At 40.0% G+C, this 20,365-nt stretch overlaps 1 protein-coding gene across 5 annotated transcripts in view; it reads right to left on the bottom strand.

Annotated features, from left to right (window-relative positions):
- Positions 1–3,778: 3,778 nt before the first annotated feature.
- ERCC6L2 (ERCC excision repair 6 like 2) overlaps positions 3,779–20,365 on the bottom strand; it is a 137,114-nt gene continuing 120,527 nt past the window's right edge. For all 5 annotated transcript variants that reach the window (XM_087444282.1, XM_004440816.3, XM_087444283.1 and 2 more), the window contains 2 exons: positions 12,855–13,036; positions 3,779–6,407 (listed from right to left, as the gene is read on the bottom strand). In XM_087444282.1, the coding sequence (XP_087300408.1) occupies positions 5,438–6,407; positions 12,855–13,036 (1,152 nt within the window). In that variant the 3' untranslated portion in view covers positions 3,779–5,437. The remainder of the gene's footprint in view (positions 6,408–12,854; positions 13,037–20,365) is intronic.

A 20,365-nucleotide genomic window follows, 5' to 3' on the forward strand; every position in this document is an offset into this window, starting at 1 on the left:
AAGTACTTACTGGCACAGTATAATCAGAGAAACAATGCTCTGTGTGGATATTTTTATGGGAACATAACTTTGGGGCCTAAAAGAAGACAGGGTGGCTCCCGTGTGAGCTCAGTTGAATGTCCACTGGGTTCACGCAGGTCGGGGGGCTTGGGGTTGCTCACTCAAGCGGAGAGGTCCTGCAGGTTGAGTCCTGCCCAGCGACAAAGTCTCAGACAAAACATTAGCACGTAAGAATTACTGTGAAACTTCCAAAGTAAAAATGGGTGCCCGTGCTAAACTATAGACCTCCTGCACTAGAACCTCCTGGGGACGGACCTGGGCACCTAGACCTCCAGAACCAGAACCTCCTGGGGACAGACCTGGGCCCCTGGACCTCCTGAACCAGAACCTCCTGGGCATGGACCTGGGCCCCTGGACCTCCTGAACCAGAACCTCCTGGGCACGGACCTGGGCACCTAGACCTCCTGAATCAGAACTTCCTGGGCACTGTGGGAGATCAAAATTGGCCACCCCGAAATATATCTCTTTACCTTGATTATATTCTCTGAGGGACATTTGACCTCCCCCAAACTGCCTAAAGAATTTAACATAGAAGACCTGTTTCAGGAAGGAGTTACTATCATATGATGGCTGTAATATAATGTGAAATAGATGTTACAATAGAAAAGGCACCATAAGCCCATCTTATCAAAAATTCTGTCTCTCCCAGGCCACATTCTCTAGGTGGCCCTGCAAAGAGTTGCCAGACAAACATTTACATTTATGAGGGAAATCTCCATTTGTAAATGTATCTCCCTCTCTGTGTTGGGAAGAGAGGGGGATGGCCTTATCTGTGGAAACTCTTATCAGTGTGGAAGGTGAGGCCTTAAATCTGCATAATAACCTTATTCTTGTTTACTGTGCTTTTCTGGTAATCTCCCGTAACTGACAACCCCCACCCCAACATCCTCCTTTGTCTTTAGCTGAAGATGGTATTTAAGATGAGAATCTCTGCCATTTTGTTGAGAAACTCAGTTTCTCTGGTTTCTCCCATGTATACATGTTATTAAACTTGGTATTATTTTCTCCTGCTAACCTGTCTTTTAATTATTTGGCTAGCCATAAGAACCTTAAGGGAAAGGGCGGTAGGGGGGGATTCTTCCTCTTCCCTGACAGCACGGACCTGGGCACCTAGACATCCTGAACTAGAATCTCCTGGGGAGGGACCTGGGCACCTAGACCTCCTGAACCAGAACTTCCTGGGTATGGACCTGGGCACCTAGACCTCCTGAACCAGAACCTCCTGGGGACGGACCTGGGCACCTAGACCTTCTGAACCAGAACTTCCTGGGTATGGACCTGGGCACCTAGACTTCCTGAACCAGAACCTCCTGGGGAGGCATCTGTGTGTGGAAAAGCCTCTGCAGGGGGTACCTTCTGACTTGCCACTTCAGCGCTGGGAACCACACAGCCTCAGACTTCCTAAGGGAGGGTCAGTCTGCATCTTTCCCCCAAGGGGCAGAGAGCAAACACACAAAGCGCTGTTTTCACACCCAAAACTCTGAAAGACCCTGTGGAGCAAGAGCCCTCCTGGGATTGCCCTTTAACAGAGAAAATGTGTGAGGCTCTTCCCACCTGCCACAGACACCCCGTAGAGCCAGCACTGGGGGGCCAGTGCATGGGGCTGTCACCCAAGGCAACTGCAGTGTCACCAGTGCCCAGATGTGCCCCTGAGCTTGTGAGCCTTCCCTTTAAGGCTCCCAAAAGCACTGAGCGGAGGATGCTCTGCAAAAGCAGGTAGAGAGGAAACTGGGGAACAAGACCCCATCAGTGAGGACTACATAAGGGTGAGGTGAGGAGCCCAGCGAGTGCTGTGCACTCAGGGCTCTGGACGGTGGGCGCAGTACAGGGCCGCGTGGGCTCCCAGGCCCACTGTCCACTGGGTCCATGGCACAGTGACCATGGAGCTTGACGCCCTTGTAGGTAAAAAATGACCTTTGAGGCAGGCAGTGACCCCATTCTTTTGGATTTTGTAGACTAGTAAATGTCAAAACTTTTGGGAAGTGACTGGTTATCAAACTTTATATCAAGTAAGGACAATGAAAAAGACTAAAAACTATGATCTACTATCATCACTTCATTAACAGGACTATTTTAATATCATAAAGGGAGGATAACTTCAGAATTTAACACAACCCTCTAGGGCGCTGGCTGCCTCCTTTTCTGTGCACTGATGGGAAGTGTATCAGCAGCCCATCACTGCAGACGGAGGCCCCGGCCTGACGCCCAGGGGCGGCCATACCGCCTGCAGATGGGAAGGGACTCGGAAGAGGTTTCTGGGCTTGGAGGGAGCCCTGAGGAGTTCAAGGGCAAAACTCTCTCAACGTCTCGCCTCAGTCTCCAACATTAGTAACTGTGTGCTGAGGGCCAGCAGCGAGAGACGGTAACGCTGCTCTAAAGAGAATAAGAGAGGTTGTGGCAAATAGAATCAAGAAAACTTGAATTTGCAAGGTTTTTTAGTAATGATCTCATCCCTGTGGTTTTCAAATTGAGTGCTCCATGGAGCTACAGCAGTACTGCTGGAACCAAGAGACCTCCATCTGAATTGCTTCAAATAATTGAGCTTCCAATTGAGACCAATTGCTTAAAACAATGCTTGAACACACTGATCCAGTACATCTCAAATTTAAAGGGGAAACTGAGGCTCAAAAAGGCCCTGGGATTTGCCTGGAGCCACCTATTTAGTTGGCAGAACTTGGCGGCATACCATCAGTGGGGTAGGGTAGGAGGGACTCTTATTGTTGACCCTTCATAGTGTCTGTTCTCAGATCACCAATGGTTGAACCAAATCTTCCCACTGCTCCACTGCAGGGAAAGTCAACCCTCACAGTCTCCCTTCTGGAATGTTCTGACTGGCTCCTTTCCATACTGGACCCTGTACTCTGTTTGGCACACTGTTCCTGCATGATAAGAACGACAGACGTTTCACTGACAACTGGTGGAAACAAATTTTTTTTTTGTTTTTTTGATCAGGAAGATCGGCCCTGAGCTAACATCTGTGCCAATCTTCCTCTATTTTGTATGTGAGTTGCGCCACAACATGGCTGACAAGTGGTATAGGTCCGCACCCAGGATCCGAACCCGTGAACCCTGGCTGCTGAAGTGCAGCATGCCGAACTTAACCACTACACCACTGGGCTGACCCCTGGAAACTAATTTTTAAACTCCAGGTCTATACTTTTGCTCCCATTTTGACTATCACTGATAAAAATCTCTTAATAGTATTTCATTATATTTGAAGAGTATAGAGCCAATATTTGTATGAATATCATTTTATGATTTTAAGGTATGTCTATGTAAAAATTTTAAAAGGTATTTTATTTTTTTAAAGATACACTTTTATTAAAATGTCTGAACTCTACTGTCTGGTATATAAACTGAGATGAGGAGGTACCTGCTTGCTTGTCTGAGCTCCTCGGATAGCTGATCACACAGCAGGCTAGCAACATTTATATGTCAAGTCTACCACAGACCATACAACACATTCATTTTGTAGCAAGCTCTTCAATGGTGAAATGTAGCATCTGATAAGTCTGGACACAACTCAGCTACAAGTAGGAAAAAAAAATGACTAACTCTATATAAACTAAAACAGTGATTTTCAAACTGTGGTTCCCAATCGCTAGTAGGTCATGAAATCAATTTAGTGAGTTATGAGAGCATTAAAAACACATAGACCAGAGCCAAAAGTGCAAGAGAAAAGAAAATATCAAAGAATGCTGCATGCCTTAGGGGTAAACACTATTTCATAAACATTTTATTTCAATCATATATATATTTAATCCATATATAATGGGTCATGATATAAAATATATTTTACAACCCTAATCACTGCCCTAGAGAAAAACATACTTGGCCATTCAGTCCTTTGAGAAAAGATTTCTTTCTTTCTTTTCTACTTTTTCTTTCTTTTTCCATTTCTGAGCAATGGCTCCACATCCTGGGTACTCCGAAGACCCTCTCCCCTCAACACAGTAACAAGGATCTCTGAGCACCACCATTTCCTGGTTCACTGCTATTTTCTCCCATCATAGCTCTGTGAGCTCAGCTGAGGGGAAGGCGCCACAGCACATCTGTATGTGGGTCAGGAGAAGCCTCAGGTCCCTGCTACCATGTGCCAGGCACAATGCAAGGGGCTTCACAGACGTGACTCCTGACAGATGTGGTTTCCCTTCTACCTGTAGCTGTGCCTCACCTGTACATCTTCAGCTCCTAACACAGTACACAGGGGCTGAGCGAATGTTTCCAAATAAATGGATTCAACAAGGGGCACATTGCATTGGTTATAAACGAAATTCAACAAAATATAACAGTTTCAAATAAAATCAAATGTTTACTCATTTCTTCATACTGAAGAAATACAAAAGTACTATACAAAGCTTTATTTATATTGATGAATCATAATAGTTGTATAAAAATTTGAGGCATTGGTGTTCTGTGGCTAATGGTAGTAGTTATATTACTTCGGTGCCATATCTCAGATGCTAAAGTTATACAACATTAACCCTTTGATTTTGAGCAGTTATAAACTTACTATTTTAACACAACACCATATATTCAGTCTTAGTAATTACTTTCATCTAAAATAATTTAATAATGGTAGTACATGATACTGAGGGAAAAGGAAAACAGTTAACTTAATAATTTTCCAAATGCTAGTAAGAAAGAAACACATCAATGTACACCTGATTTGGCGGGGGGCAGGGGTGAGCTGAATTTGGCCTCTGACTTAATGGAATGTGGGAGAGTGAACCAAAGCTTTTTAAACTGGAAGGACACTCACGTTGATTGAGCTCAAACCTTTCATCTTTCATATTAGGAAACGGCTGCACCCAGGGTAAGTGCCTTATCTAAGGTCACATAATTATACAGCAAGAGGAGGCCCCAGGTCTCCACATAACAAACCTAGAAGGTTTATACTATAAAAAGTCATATTTTTTAAAAGATCAAATCAGATATATCAAGGAAAACAAACACATGATAACATTTTAGACTTAAAACCCCTAGATCAAGAGTTTAATAGCAGGGCCGGCCCGGTGGCGCAAGCGGTTAAGTGCGCGCGCTCCGCTGCGGCGGCCCGGGGTTCGCTGGTTCGGATCCCGGGCGCGCACCGACGCACTGCTTGGCAGGCCATGCTGTGGCGGCGTCCCATATAAAGTGGAGGAAGATGGGCACAGATGTTAGCCCAGGGCCGTCTTCCTCAGCAAAAAAAGAGGAGGATTGGCGGATGTTAGCTCAGGACTGATCTCCTCACAAAAAAAAGAAAAAAAAAAAAGAGTTTAATAGCAGTATATGTTGACACCTGTGTTCAAGGTAACATAACTAGTGTGGAATACAGTGTTGTAACAGTGATGGCAGAAGGTCACTGGTTGTAGTAATTCATTTCTATGTTTATGTATCACTCCTGTGTATTAGCTGTGTTTTCATCTGTATCACTTGAGTGAAATTTTTTCCACAAAAAGTTCTTGTTTGATTTCCAAAGAGAAGTTTCTAGCTCTTCTTTCCTTTTGGAGGATGCAGCAAGGGGCACTTTTTCACAGAGAGTCTCTATCACTGCCAAGTCGGTGAGTTTACTAAGACTGTCATCATTCTGCTCATTCAAGATGTCCCAGAAATCTTTTGGTCTCTGTTTTGCTTTTTCCATGGGCCCTGAAATGACTTTCTTTGGCAGTCGTGTAGGACTGTTCCCGTGACTTTTAAAGAGGTCATCAAGAATAGAGGTGTCACCGAGTAAGCCTACCACGGAAGTGTTTCCTAACATTGAATTTTCTATCTTTTTATTTTCCTCTTTGAAAAGGGATTCATTTCTTGAAACACCAGTTCTTGTAAGGTCCTGTTGGTCTTTCATGGTATTTTCTAACTTTCTTTCACGTGATTCAGATTTACTGTTCAGCGAACAGGATGGTACAGTGTTTTGGGATGCTTGGCTTTTTTTCCCATTGTCCGGCTCTTGGGTACAGCTAACAGGTAATTTCTTAGTTTCTGCATCATTAGAAAACACCTCTTCTCTACAGGAACCGTGATTTTGAAATTTAATTGATTTTCCTTTATATATTTTTGGGCTGCAAATTTGAGAAATTTTTTTGGTAGAATCTTTAAATGAGAAAGCTTCAGAATCTGACAGCCTTTGTTTTATAAGAGATTTTCTTTTTTCAGACTTATTCCTGACTCTCTCTCCCTCCTCATAGGCAGATTTAATGGATTCTGAAGCAGAATCTGCAAAAAATTCTTTTACTTCTGGATATCGAGAAGCATAAAAGTCTCTTAGCATTTTCTGTCGTTCTTCTGATGTGGCGTTAGTTATATGTTTAGCAAATTCCTTTACACAAGGCAAGTTAAAATAAGAAGCCATTTCTTCGAATTGTTTTCTGAAGATTTAACAAACAAACCAGTGGTTATTGTGATTACATTTTATTTTTAAAGAACTCGTCATCAGTGATATGACATGCAGAGACAAAGCAACGTACTCTTACTCAGTTAGCATATATTAGCTTAATTCCATAATGAAAATGTATTTTATGCTAGCAGAATGTGACCTCTTTCCTTATGTTATTGAAGAAAATATTTTAGCTTATGAAATCACCAGCTTCTTAAGTTATTCTGATTTATACCATTAGGTATTTCCTGGGAATTGTGGGATTCCAGCATGCTACTCCTCCAGTCAGCGAATTTATGACTAACAGGAGAATCATAATTTATATAATTTGTATTTGAAAATCTATATTGCATTCAAGTCCCATGAAATAAAACTGTCAAAGAAGGGTGTTAATGAATAGAAAAGAAAAAATTCTGAAAAGAAAGTATTTTTTTTCTTCTCTCTCCTTTTTTCCCTTCTTCCACAAATACAACATAGAAATTTCTCACAACTTTTTGATGAACCTAAAGAAAAGTTCTAAACTGATAAACTGAGATTCATTCTTCCTCTTTCTTCCTCCAGTTGGTCTGTCTTCAGTACAGATAGCTAAACTAAGAAGTGAGATGCTATTTGAAGAAGTGAGCTTAATTCTTAGTGTAAGATACTAATAGGAGCTATTACGTGCATGTGTGAGGAAGTGGGCCTTCTGCGGCCCTGGTGAGATAAGACAGAAAGATTGTTTCGGATACTGGGCACTAGACTCTGCTCCTTTCCCCAGGTAATGGTGCTGTGGACTTCATTGTGTGTCCCAACCCGCCCCCAATCCATATGTTGAAGCCCTAATGCACACTGTGACTGTATTTGGAGATGGGGCTTTTAGCAGGTAATTAAAGTTAAACAAGGTCATAAGAAGTCAACAGAGAGCTCTCTCTCTGCTATGTGAGGACACAGTGAGAAGAAAGCCATCTGTAAGCCAGGAAGAGAGCCTTCACCAGGAACCAAATCAGCCGGCATCTTGATCTTGGACTTCCCAAGGCTCCAAAACGGTGAGAAATAAACTTCTGTTGTTTAAGCCACTCAGTCTGTGGTATGTTTTTATGGCAGCCTGAGCAGACTAAGGTATTGTTTTGCTGATGCTGAGTTTGGGCCATGAGGCAGGAGAGCCCAATGTTTGTAAACATTCCTTTAAACAGAAGCCACAGATGGTGTTGCAGCACATGATTAAAAGTCCCCAAATTTTAGAATTATATTTATATTTTATATAATATTTCCTTAAAACATTCATTATTCAATAAATATTTATAGAACCCTCTTATGTGCTAGGCACTGGAGTAAGAACTAGACAACAGTCAACAAGCCCAGTTCCCTATCTTCAAGGAGTTTATAGTCTAGTTGGGGGAGACAGATGCATGAAAATCAAATCAGAAGGGAGTGATAATCCCATGATGGAGGTAAATACAGGGCCCTGCTGGCTCCCACAGAAGGGGTAGCTAAGCCAGTGCCTGGTGTGGGCAAGGAGGGTAGGGAAGGCTTCTCTGCTGTCACCGCAACCAGTCAGGTAAAGATGAGTGAGGAAGCCTTCTAGGGAAGGAAGGGACATGCACAGGTCCAGGCCCAAGAGGCCTTGGTGCACACAGGGTGAGGAGAAACTGCCAAGGAAGAGGCTGAAAAAGCACGAGGGCTTCATAAGCCAATTTCAGAAGTCTGAATTTCATCCTGCACACAACAGAGAACGCTGAGGGAAAAATAATGATTACTTAAAAATTGTATGTAAGTAGGAGCTTTAAAGTCACTATTATTTTTGCCACCAGACCAGGTTATATAAAGTTTGTGTTTCCTTTGATTTTTGTGGCAATCCATCCTGCATGCTCACGACTTTCTCCTGTGGCTTCAGATGAGCCCCATGGCTTCTGGTTCTCACCACAGGGGACCTGTGAACTGCTCCAAATCCTCGTGCTATCTATGCCTCATCAACAGCCACTCACACTGCCCACAGAATATTTAATAGCACAAATACAAGCTTCCAAATTTCTGTCCTGAAAATTGCCAATGTTTTGTTGGAAGCGACAAGCATGTTCTTAAAAGGTTCCAGTTTTCACTTCACATGAAATAATGAGGTATTGTTATTTTGTTTATTAATCATCTCCAAATCCATTTTCATGGCCCTTCTAATAAATATTTGTGCTGTAAAGATTAAGTTATTGGCAAGGTTACAGGCCAATGTCTTTTATTTATCCAAGACTTGGTGGTGTCTCAGCAGCTGCCAAAGGACTCTCACCTTTGCTGTGCTGACGTCACCCATAACCCTGCCATTCTGTCACCACTGGAAGGACAGCTTCTGACCCCACTTTATCTGAGTAGTATGCAAGTATATTATGCCGCGTGGTTTCCCTTTTTAGGAGGAGTTACGATTATAATTCATTTTATTTTGGCCTTCTAACTCGCTTTTGTAATTCTTGGTCTTTAAAAGAATTTTCTCTAAAAATTTAAGGAACTACAAGGTACAACCAGGGCATATAAGCTAGCCACTTTGTGAGGAAAATTTAGCAAACTAGAGTAGTACTCATAACCACTTAGTACTCACATGGTTTAGTACTCATAAACCACTTAGAGAAAGAAAAAAAAAAAGGAAACCATATATAGGTATCTTTCAGCAAGTCTATCAAGTGTAGTTATGTATCACGGATAAAATTCAATTTCTTTCCCCTTTTCTTGAGGAACTGGGGGAAGAAGGGGTGGAACAGAGTTAAAATCATCTTCTCTCTGTCTGAGCTTTCCACAGGGAAGGTAGGACTGAGAACTTCGTTGAGAGGATCCAGGGGGCTGCAGCATGGTACAGTCTTGGTTCTCATAAAGCACAATGGTTAGCAGGAAGGAGCTGTCAGCTGTTTGGACACTGTTCCCCAGTTCAGATGTTGGCATTCTAATATTAGATGCCCTTCACCTTTTTACTAACATGAGGCATTTATTCCCTAGACTGGGTAGAGAAAAAAGGACGAGAAGCAAAAACTAATCATTGTTAATACTTTTACTTTTATACATAGTGCAAAAGGGGATGAAGACACGTGTTTCTCAAAGACTGGTAAGATGTGTCTGGCTGGCCTCCAAGCAAAATAATTGCCCAAAGTAAAAAGGCACACCCAGCAAAAACCACTGTTGTAAGTCTGTTTGTGAGGAGATGCGTGGCTGTAGCAGTGAGGGGTGTTCACCTTTCTGGGCAACGGAGGGCAGCTGAGAGCCACACAGGACAAGCTGAGGGACCAGCCCTTCCCTAGGCAGCTAAGGGGCTCGTTGCCTGGGAGCTGCCAAATCCCTGAGGGAAGCACTTGGAACCCACAAAACCATCACCATTTTCTCACTGTCCACAGAATCTCTCAGGACCAATTCGACCCTGCCTCTCATCCCTGCTTACCTCAGTCATTATTCCTCAGTTACCCATCGCCACTGGCCTCACATGCCCTCCTCGTCTCGACATCCCCGATCTAACCCAATCCCCCATCCAACCCTTCCAGCCATTCCTGGGTGCCCCCGGAACCAGGCTATGATCTACCACTCCCCTGTGTCTTCTACCTGAATGGTCCCTCTGTCTCCTCAACATACTGCCTCCTCCCATGAGGCCCTCGAAAGTCAAGCCTCTTATAACTCACACCCTTAAACCTCAGGGTTCATACTTCACATTGCAGATTCCAGACTATTATTTTCTTAAAAACTCCTTCCTCTCCTTAAGGTTTACACTATTCAGCTAAACCATTCTCTCCCCTATCTTGTTAACTGACCCCTTAGTTGCTTCCTACTGGTGACTGAACACTCAAGATCCTGGATTAATGTTGCTTCCTACCCCATCTCTTGCCATCATTCTTCACAATTATTATCAATATCCATGTGGATGTCCCACCGAACTCCTAGCCCACTAGTTTCTTTCCCTCACCTCCAAAGACTTAATTCCATGTCGGGCTCCTATTCCCAAGGTCGTATACTGCCACTGTCATTACCGTTAACTGAACCACCTCCAAATCCCTGAATTCAATCATCTCATGTCCAGCTCAACTGCTCAATCACCTCCATGACAACAATGCAGAAATATACTTTTCACCTCATCAAGTCTTCCAATTCACTGACTCTTCTGCTTTCTCACTATCATCAATCTCCCCTTGTCCAGCTTAGGTTCAATTTTATAATCACTCCTTTGCAAACATTCCTTCACCTTCCTTGCTTCTCTCTCCCTCCATTCTAATCCCTGGTAAAACCCAGCCATCTCCCTATTCTGTGTCTGCAACTGATGCTTGCTGAATGAAGCCTGCACAACTGCCCAGATGGTTTTACTCTCAAACAGGGACTTACTATCACCCAGGAATGCTAGTCTCACTAAACTTGCTTTCCTACTTTATAAATGATTTATTTAATGATTTCTCTCTCTCTAAATCTCTCTCCCTCTGAACTGATGACTTTAATTCTCAATTAATCGAGGAAATAGCCATATCTGTGCCCACCTTTGTCCCTTCTCTTTCAGTGCCTCTCAAAGGCTACACCTTCGCCAGTGGTCTGGGTCCCACCCTCTCCTGCCTCCAGGACTTCACTTGTTATCACTTTCCATTCCCTCAACACACAAACAGGTTCTATTATCTTCCCAACTTAAAAAAACCTGGAGCCAGTGGTGTAGCCGTTAAGTTCACGCACTCGGCTTTGGCGTTCCAGGGTTCATAAGTTCGGATCCAGGGCGCAGACCAATGCACCGCTTGTCAAGCCACACTGTGGCAGGGGTCCATACATAAAGTAGAGAAAGATGGGCATGGATGTTAGCCCAGGGCCAATCTTCCTCAGCAAAAAGAGGAGGATTGGCAATGGATGTTAGCTCAGGGCTGATCTTCCTCACCACAAAAACCCTACCCTTGACGGCACAGTGCGCTCCAGCTACTGCCACTTTTCACATCTAAACTTAAAGAGCCGTCACAGGGTCTGCCCATTCACTGTGAGCCCACCTCACTCTGGCATCTGACTACACAGACTGCCTATATCAAGGCAGCCGAGGAGTTCTCTGCTGCAGCTCCCGGAGGCACTTTCCACTTCCTCTGATTCTGGTTCTCAGCAGCTTTCCATAAAGGTAAGTGCTCTCTCCTTTTTGAAACTCTCACTGCTCTGGGACTTCAGGACCTTGCACTGTGCCTCCTACCCTGCGGGCCTCTGTCGCCTCCAGGCTCAGTCCTGGGGCTTCTCCCCTTCTCAGTGCTCTGTTCCTAGGCTGTTCACACAGTCCCATGGCTCGAAAAACCATTTATAATCTCTGTGCTGATGACTTCCAAATTTAGATCTCCAGTCCCCAAATCCCAGAGTAGCATATCCACTGCTTATCTGACATTTCCATAGAATCTCAAATTTAATATGAACAAAAGAGAACTCCTGATTTTTTTTACTCCAAACTTATTTCTCTCCTAGTTTTCCCCATTCAGTAAGTCCAATCTGTTGCTGAAGACAGAAAGTTGGGAGTAATCCCATCTTCTCTCTTTCTCAGCTACCAGTCCAACACCAAACTGAATTCATCCATTTGGCTCTATCCCCATGGCAAACACTCTTATGGCAAACCACCATTACCTAGTTCCTTATGGTCTCCCCTGGTGCACTCTGCCTCTTCCACACGGAAGCTGGAGCAATCTTAGAAACATAAGTCAGATCATGTCACTCTTCAACAGCTTTCCCTTACATGTGCAACAAGATCCAAACTATTTTGTACAATCTACAAGGCTTTGCTCCAGCCCCATCTACGTCTCTATGTTCACCTCATGCCACTCTTTGCTTGGTTTATTATGCACTCAGTACAGCAGTCTTCTCTTAGTGCCTCGAACACACCAAACCTCTTCCCCTCTCAGGAATGTTCTTACTCTGGTTCTTTGCCTGGTTATCCTTCAGGTCTCAACTTTGATGTCACCTGTGTAGACAGGTCTTCCCTGACTACCCAAGATTAAAGCAGTTCACCCCTCCTGATCCCATTATTCTCTATCAAGGAGGCCTGTCCATTTCTTTCGTATAATATACCATTTTATAATTATTTATTTATAAGTTTTTATATTTTTGAAAATTTTATAGTTTGATGCCAACCCCTATCCCACTGCACTGTAAGCTCTATGTCTGTCTTTTTTATCACTGTATATTCAGCACCCAGCACAATGCCTGTGTGTATTAGGTGCTCAATAAGTATTCGATGAATGAATGAATATCATGCACTTAAGTATTTTATTTATCTATAGAAAATGACTTCATTTTTTTTTTAATCAGTTGAGGGATTAGCCTTATAAAAACACCTAAAACATTTGGAATTTATTTTTAAAGTGTACAAATTCAGATTTTCCTGAAATATTCAGATGCTAGCTATGGTTAAAATTCAAATAATTTCTGTAATTTAATAAGGAGTTATGTTTCTTTTGAGAATTATTCATAAAGTCCAATGTTGTCATAGACCACATACCTGCGGATCCCTTTTGGCGTTTCTCCAATTATGAAGGTGGTCTGGTCTGTACGGTAGACTTTTTTCGTCTTCTGGCTCACAGGGTGTGAAATGTGAAGGGGAAATGAAATGCCTCCTTTACCTGGCTGTGGGCCTTTCTTTGTATGTGTCAATGTATCTGCCTTCATTTTTTCTTTATATGTCTGAAAAAAGGGAGAGAAACAAAAACTAAGTCTGAAAAAAATAGACATTTTTGATCAAATAAGGAGACTGTCTTACTTTTTCCCAATACTCTTTATAATCAAGTATATCATGTTCTCAACTGATATCATTGTCAGAAGATGTTAACCTAGATCTTTAAAAAGAAGATACAGGAAGAAATTACCTTTATATCTTTCTTAAAGATACAAAAGTAATGAAGTATAAAGTATAAAAGTATAAAGATATAAAAGTAATGGCAATAATATCATGTTTTTATTTTATCTATTATTTAAGATATATATTAAAGATATATCTTTCTTAAAGATATAGTAAAAGTAATGGCAATATGATGTTTCTGTTGTCAAGACTGTGGGCATACTGATACACATGCTGACATCTACTATCCTAAATATGGATAAAAAGTAATGATTATATAAATAATGGCATAAAAATGAGACAGTTAAAACTTTTAAATTCAGTAAGTTCTTTCAATATTATTAAGCAGACTTTCAGCTATTTAATTTTACATAAGTAGTCAAACTTTTAAAAAATAATCTTTATGTGATAATTAAATAAGAAACCATTTCCATAAATCCTACTTCAATCTCTACTGGGTTGCAAGAATATTTAGTGATTCTAAGATGCTAATTACAGTTGGTTGAAATTATAGATGCAATTATATTTACTTTACAGACTATAGGTTGTTTGCTTAACATAAATTGTTACAAACAGTGGGTCAAGAAAAAAATAATTTTAAACTGTATAGTTCCAATTTCCTTGACAAGATGGTACAGTGAATATGTGGAAAGTCCCCATCCCATTCCAAAAAGAGAAATACTGGATGCAACTGGACAACAGCACCAATAAAATTATATTTGAGCTCAAAAGTGAGAAAGGAGAATCTCTAGGTGCCAAAACAAAGAAGTAAGATAGTGGTGAGTGGGAGCCGAAGCTCAGCAGCCCCCGGGGGGGTCTTCAGTCATAGTCTGCAGGACCCCATACGTAGAGGGGAGATGGAAGTGATCTAACTCCCAGAACTGAAAAACAAACAAGCAAACCAAAAACACCGCAGAAATTAAAAGGATATCCAATTTGTAAATTAAAGCTAGGAAAGCCCAAACTGGGGACACAGGATAGAAGCAGGCTACCTTCTTATTCAAGATAGAAAGAATCACTGGTGAAAACACGGAATGCCCAGCCTGTGCCATTTGTGGAATCTGATTTTTGTAGCACCTGGGTGGTATGGAAAAATCTAAAACTAAAATCTAAAAACTAACGTAAAAAACTGGCCCAGAACCAGTGAAAACCATAGATCTCAATGAATACACAAACATACCATAGGAACACTTCCATAATCCAGAGAATGCTTGTGATTCCAATGGGGGGAGAGGGCAGAAGAAGAGTTCAGGCAAAAATTATAAAAAACATATAAAACCCACTACCATGGAAGTGGGCAGATGCAACAAATGTGAGAATCCATATTTGCGGAATTATAGATAATAAAGCAATCGAAGAGAGACTTTAATCATTAGCATGTCCAGAAAGATAAAGGAAGAAATAGAATCCATCAGCAAGAACTGGGTATTATATATAGGCAGATCTGAGAAAGAACCACATTCAAACTTTAAAAAGGAAACATAATATTAAAATAAAAAATAGAGATAGAAATAAACTCATAATATGAGTTAAGCAGCAGACTACACAACCCCCTACAATGATAGCTGATAAACTTACAGAATAAAATTACTTAGAATTCAGTGCAGAAATTAAAAACAGAGAATGAAATAAAGAAAATAAGAAAGAGAAATTAAGAGACAGAAGACATACCAAAATTTCTAAAGTACCAGAAAGAGAGAACAGAGAAAATGGTACAGATATTACCAAAGAGATAATGGCAGAGAATTGAAGAAGGCACAAATCCTCGAACTAAAAAAGGAGAGAGAATCTCTAGGAGGAAAAATGAAAATAAATCTGTACCTCGTTATATCACAGATAACGTGAATATCTTACAAACTACCAGAGACAAAAGACACGATATCCCACAAAGAAATGATAATCAAACTAAAGGCAGACTTCTCATAAACACCACCAACAACAACACCATCAGAAGACAATGAGATATCTTCAACATGCAGAGAGAAAAAACTGTCAACTGAGAATTCTATAGCCAGATAAACTATCATTTAAGAAATTTCCAAACATACAAAAACTATAAGAGTTTACTAGACACAGACTCTTGCTGATGAGATAATTATTTTTCTTTTATAGGAGTTCAGTGGGATTGAAGTGGTACATATTACTAACTGTGGGTAGGGAATGGCTTTCATTTCACAAATATCTACTAAGCACCTATTATGCTCCTACCGCCATGCTATGCAGTTGAGAACAAAGATATTTCCACATACAAAGAGGCCCTTACCCTTAAGGGAATTAAAAGTGAGAAGCCCATTTTTTTTTTTTTTTTTTACAGATGGCACATATAGTTTTTTTCTTTTTTTAATAAATCATTTATCTCTTTTTAACTTATATTTAGGTTCATCTATTGAAATAAATTGAACATAAATAAAACATAAGACAGTTACTATATGTTCTTTAGTAGCAAACCATTTCTAATGAAAATAAATTGACTTCTTCAAAACCTACTGTGACTCAGATGGACAAACACAAAATGCCAGGTGGCCAGGTTGAACCAGGGCTTTGTATCAGTCAGTAATGTTAAAAGTACTTTACTCAAGACATCAATTGTTAAATCCTAAAATATTGTTAATAAAGAGAGAAAAATGCCAATCTTTAAAGATAAATTTGAAAGAGATTCGATGCATTTATTTTACATCATGAGAAAACAAGATGAATGTTAAAAGTTCTTAATAAAAAGGCTCATGGTCTTGGATGATCCCCAAGAAATAGTTATCCAATATTGTAAGGAGAGACAGGAATGTTCACATGAGGGTAAAGGGAGTAAACAGAAAGGGAGGAACTGGGCCAACCAAAGGTGCTGCCTCCTCATATACTGCACTACGGAGGCCACGGAGAAATCAGGCCAGGCAATGGCAATTTCCAATTATTTACATGATTATCTGGGTCTTTCTGACCCTGGCAGCATACAAAGCTCACATTTCATACAGATACATTTTTCTTATATCAGTTTTATAAATTCCTCAGGAAAATTCAGCTTTTCCAACCACAGATATCAGAGGTGGATCTTTAATTTTTGCAAAATATTCTACATTTTAAAACTGATTATTTCGGACAATAATAAAAAGGGAAAAGCATTCTTCTCTCACATGGGCTCAGTATCCTATCTTTTACTTTAAAAAATCTATCTAGGTTCAGGTTCCCAGTTTAGTAGGGTACTTTAACATTTTACTGAAATAAGGCTGTGAAACAAAACTTTGTTTATTAATTAATTTAATAAACATTTTGGTGCTCTTGTTATAAAAGCTGGTTTCACTACTTCATAGTAAAATAGTATCCTTTACAACAGCCAATACAAGAAAAATAGTGCCATAGTGCAGTGCAATTGTAGTGACAATTATAATTTATTATAGAACAAAGTACAAGGCCTGTGGCCAAGATGAAAAGATTTCAGATTATGTGAATTGGACTCAAACTCATTCACTACCACTTAGATCAAAGCTGTGAAGTCATATGACACTGAGGGAACACTATGAAGTAGCAACAGTAATGAAGGCTCAAGTAATGAAAAATTCAGTAAAATGAGCTGGATTAGGAATTTAAAAGATAATACTGTCCCTCCTTAACATTAGGATAGAAGGTGAGGTTGCTTGCTCAAGAAAGCAAAATAAATCCACTCCTCTTTTCCCCAGAGAGTAAAATGGCTAACAACTGAAATGCTGTCTGTATTTGATAGGAGATTCTGTGATCATGACATGAAGAAAGCAGTAATGGGGCCGGCCTGGTGGCGTAGCGGTTAAGTGCACGCGCTCCGCTGTGGTGACCTAGGGTTCGCGGGTTTGGATCCCGGGTGCGCACCTACGCACCACTTGTCAAGCCATGCTGTGGCGGTGACCCATATAAAGTAGAGGAAGATGGGCACAGATGTTAGCCCAGGGCCAATCTTCCTCGGCAAAAAGAGGAGGATTGGCATCGGATGTTAACTCAGGGCGGATCTTCCTCACAAAAAAAAAAAAAAAAAAAAAAAAAGCAGTAATCCCAGTTTCTGCAAAAGTCCCTAAATGTTCCTAACTTTTTCTCTAAAAGTTTCTTGAAAATTATCCATCAGGATTTGCTTTGAGGAAGTACCTCTATAGTCTGTGATTTTGATGAAGTTTTCCTTCATCTTAGAGTTTATGATTATAATAATAAGGATGGAACTATGCAGACAAGAACTTTGTATAGTATATTTCTGCTAATAAGTATTTTAGAAAGGTTGACACTGTTAGTGCATAATTTATAACTTAGTTATTGCTAGGTTCATGATTATTTCCTTTTATAAATTATTGAGTATTATTAGGTATTTCTACAATAGCTATTTGTATGAAAAAATCAAATTCAACTTATGGAATCTATATTGAAAATAAAACTTAGTAAGTGTAAGGAATCACTTCTAAATAATGTAAACATACAGTTAAAAAATCCATTTGATGATGAGATTAATTGAATGGAAATGGGGTGTTACTTAAGAAGCTGAATTTATCAGAAAATACTGAAGCAATAACTCTAATTTATGAGTAGTAATATGTCTGCCTCCTTTGGCCACATACATACTACATGGAACAGTCAGTTCAGAATTAAAAGAGTAAGGGAAAAACTCCCCTCCTCCAGACTACAGTTAAACAGGTCTAAAAAGCTGAAAGGTGGGCTACAGCTGATTATGTAAGTCCTAATCTGACTTATATAATTAAAAATTTAAACACACGATACAGTTCTTTACAAAAGTAATTATTTGTTATTAAAAATAAAATTCAGAATATAAAAGATTGTTTAATTCAACTAAAACATTAAGTATATATTATTTCTATAAATGGTAGTTGTTCTAATACATTTTGGCCAAAATAGTCTCACTGATCAACAATTAAATGTTTAACTTGGAAAGGAACACTTAAAAGACTTCATGAATATCTGCTTTGATCTAATTTTGATAAAGTTATAAAATCATCATTGATTTTTCTGATATATCTGTAAATGTGTTTGAAAATATATCATAAAAATTACTATTTAAAAATGTATAATGTACACATTCTGTAAAATAAAAGCTATAATTATTTTAAGTGGTATAAGATATACATCAGGATTACAATAAATAAGAGGGCACTTTTGTAAGGAAAAATTCCTTCTTCTAGAGTGGCCAAAATGAACCCACACTAGACTTAATCAACTGTACATAATTCTGTGCAACTTCTTTCTTTTTACTGTGCAGTTTTAGGTTCATATTGGTTCTACCAGGAAAGCTCCTTATCTTTAGACTAACAGTATGAAACATTCAAATGATCTTTGATAATGCTTTCTTTTTCCTTTGAACCAAAAGTGCACTGTCTATATTTCAAAGCATTAGATCTAAGCCAAGTTGCATTATTTTAATTGAACCAATAGTTATTTTTTGAAAGGCCTAACTGAAAAAAGAAGCTAAGGTATATATAGATTTTCAGTATGAAAGAGTAAGAAAAAATAAAACTGACTCTTTAAAAGTTTGCAGATAGCAATCTTTGATATCAGTGTACTTAGAAAAGAAAAAGGGAATATTCCCCCTACCTCAAAGCCATATGATTACATTAGCATTTTTCTATGTAGTCTGCTACATATGAAATCTATCTTTACATACAGGAAACTTCATGCACTACCTCTTTCTATTAATAGTCTTTGAAGTAAAAAATAATTTTGGAGGTAACTTACTGAAGAACTGTAGAGGGCACCTAGGTAGGAATAGCAAGGAAATGAGAAAAGTCTGATAGGGATCAGTCTTTCCCATACCCATCCACCTGTAACAAACATGGCAAGAAACATTACAATCCAGTAGAGTGAGTTTCAAAAGCAATCATGAACAGCCTCTAGTTCCCATTTTGGCAGAAGAAATACTATTGTAATCTCTGCCATCTTTCTAAACCTCCTTGGGGCTAATTCCTGAAGACATATGGATAGCTGGTGTAGAGAATGCTGATTCCTTCTCCCTTGCTCATCTGTACCTCCCATGGAGTGGAGGAAGCTTGGAGGGGACAGTGCCCAATGAAGCAGGACGTCCTCATAGGATAAGTACCTGTCCACAGGAGGTTACCAGGAATTAGTGAAATCTTTTATTAAGCAATTTTGGAATGGACCTGTCTGCTGAGCTGGTTTCTGCAGAAAGCACCTTACAGAGCAAACTTCACTAGAACAAAGAACAGTGTATATTGAACATTCACTGGTTTTTTTCCGTAACAGATGATTAGGCTTGATTAGTCATTGAGAAAATTGGAAACAGGGAGGAGTTTTCAAAGGCATGGGAAGTCCTGACGGCTCTGACCCACAGAGAAGCCTGAATGGAAGGATTAATTAACATTTGGATTCTAAGATCACCAGAGGATCTGCCTGCCACAGGAAAGCTCTTTGGTCTACAGCTTGTTCCTGAGGACAGCACAGAGCTTCCACAAGCCACTCTATAGTCACTGTCACACATGGGCACATGTGTGGCCACAGGCCCTCACACTGGCCTGATCACCCCAACTTTGCCCTAAAGCCTAGAAAATCAAGTGCTCTTTCATTTTTTTCCTTCATTAAACCTTAAATAGTGAAGTCTGAGAGGCAGCAATGCTTTTGTTTACACATCTGTTCAAACAAAAGATTAAAAAAGAAATCTCTGGATAAGGGCCAAACCCTGTAAACGCATAAAAAGTCATAAACTTGTTTGTCTTTGCAAAGCAGGGAACCAGGAGTACTATAAAAACATACAGCACATGTAAATAAATTCATTCAAATGGCATCTGAGAGTCTAAATGACAAAAGTTTTCAGGATCTTTGCACACGGGTGAAAAAGCCCCTATATCCTCAAAGTAATTGTTCAAGATTTCTGCCTGGAGGTACTAAATGTTACTGTAAATGCAGTTTTCCAATACTCAACAAAAACCTAAGGCTACTCCTGAATTGTCTTCACTCACCCTCTGTAGAAAAGCCAGCTGGTTAGAGGACCCACCACAAATATATACGAAAGTCAAATTTTCTGCCTATGTTTAAAAATGACATTCAAATCTGAAAAAGCAAACACTTAGATTCAAATCCAAAACATTTTTGGAGGGGAGAGAGAGATTAAAGTTTGTAACTATGGTCTTCCATTCCTCCTGGAAGGAGTAATAGTTACAGTCCAGCTACATGTATATTGATAGTACTTTGCTTTCTGA

The sequence above is a fragment of the Ceratotherium simum genome, chromosome 20 (assembly GCF_057802395.1).
Source record: "Ceratotherium simum simum isolate JZ-2026a chromosome 20, ASM5780239v1, whole genome shotgun sequence".
In the NCBI taxonomy this organism is placed as follows: Eukaryota; Metazoa; Chordata; class Mammalia; order Perissodactyla; family Rhinocerotidae; genus Ceratotherium; species Ceratotherium simum.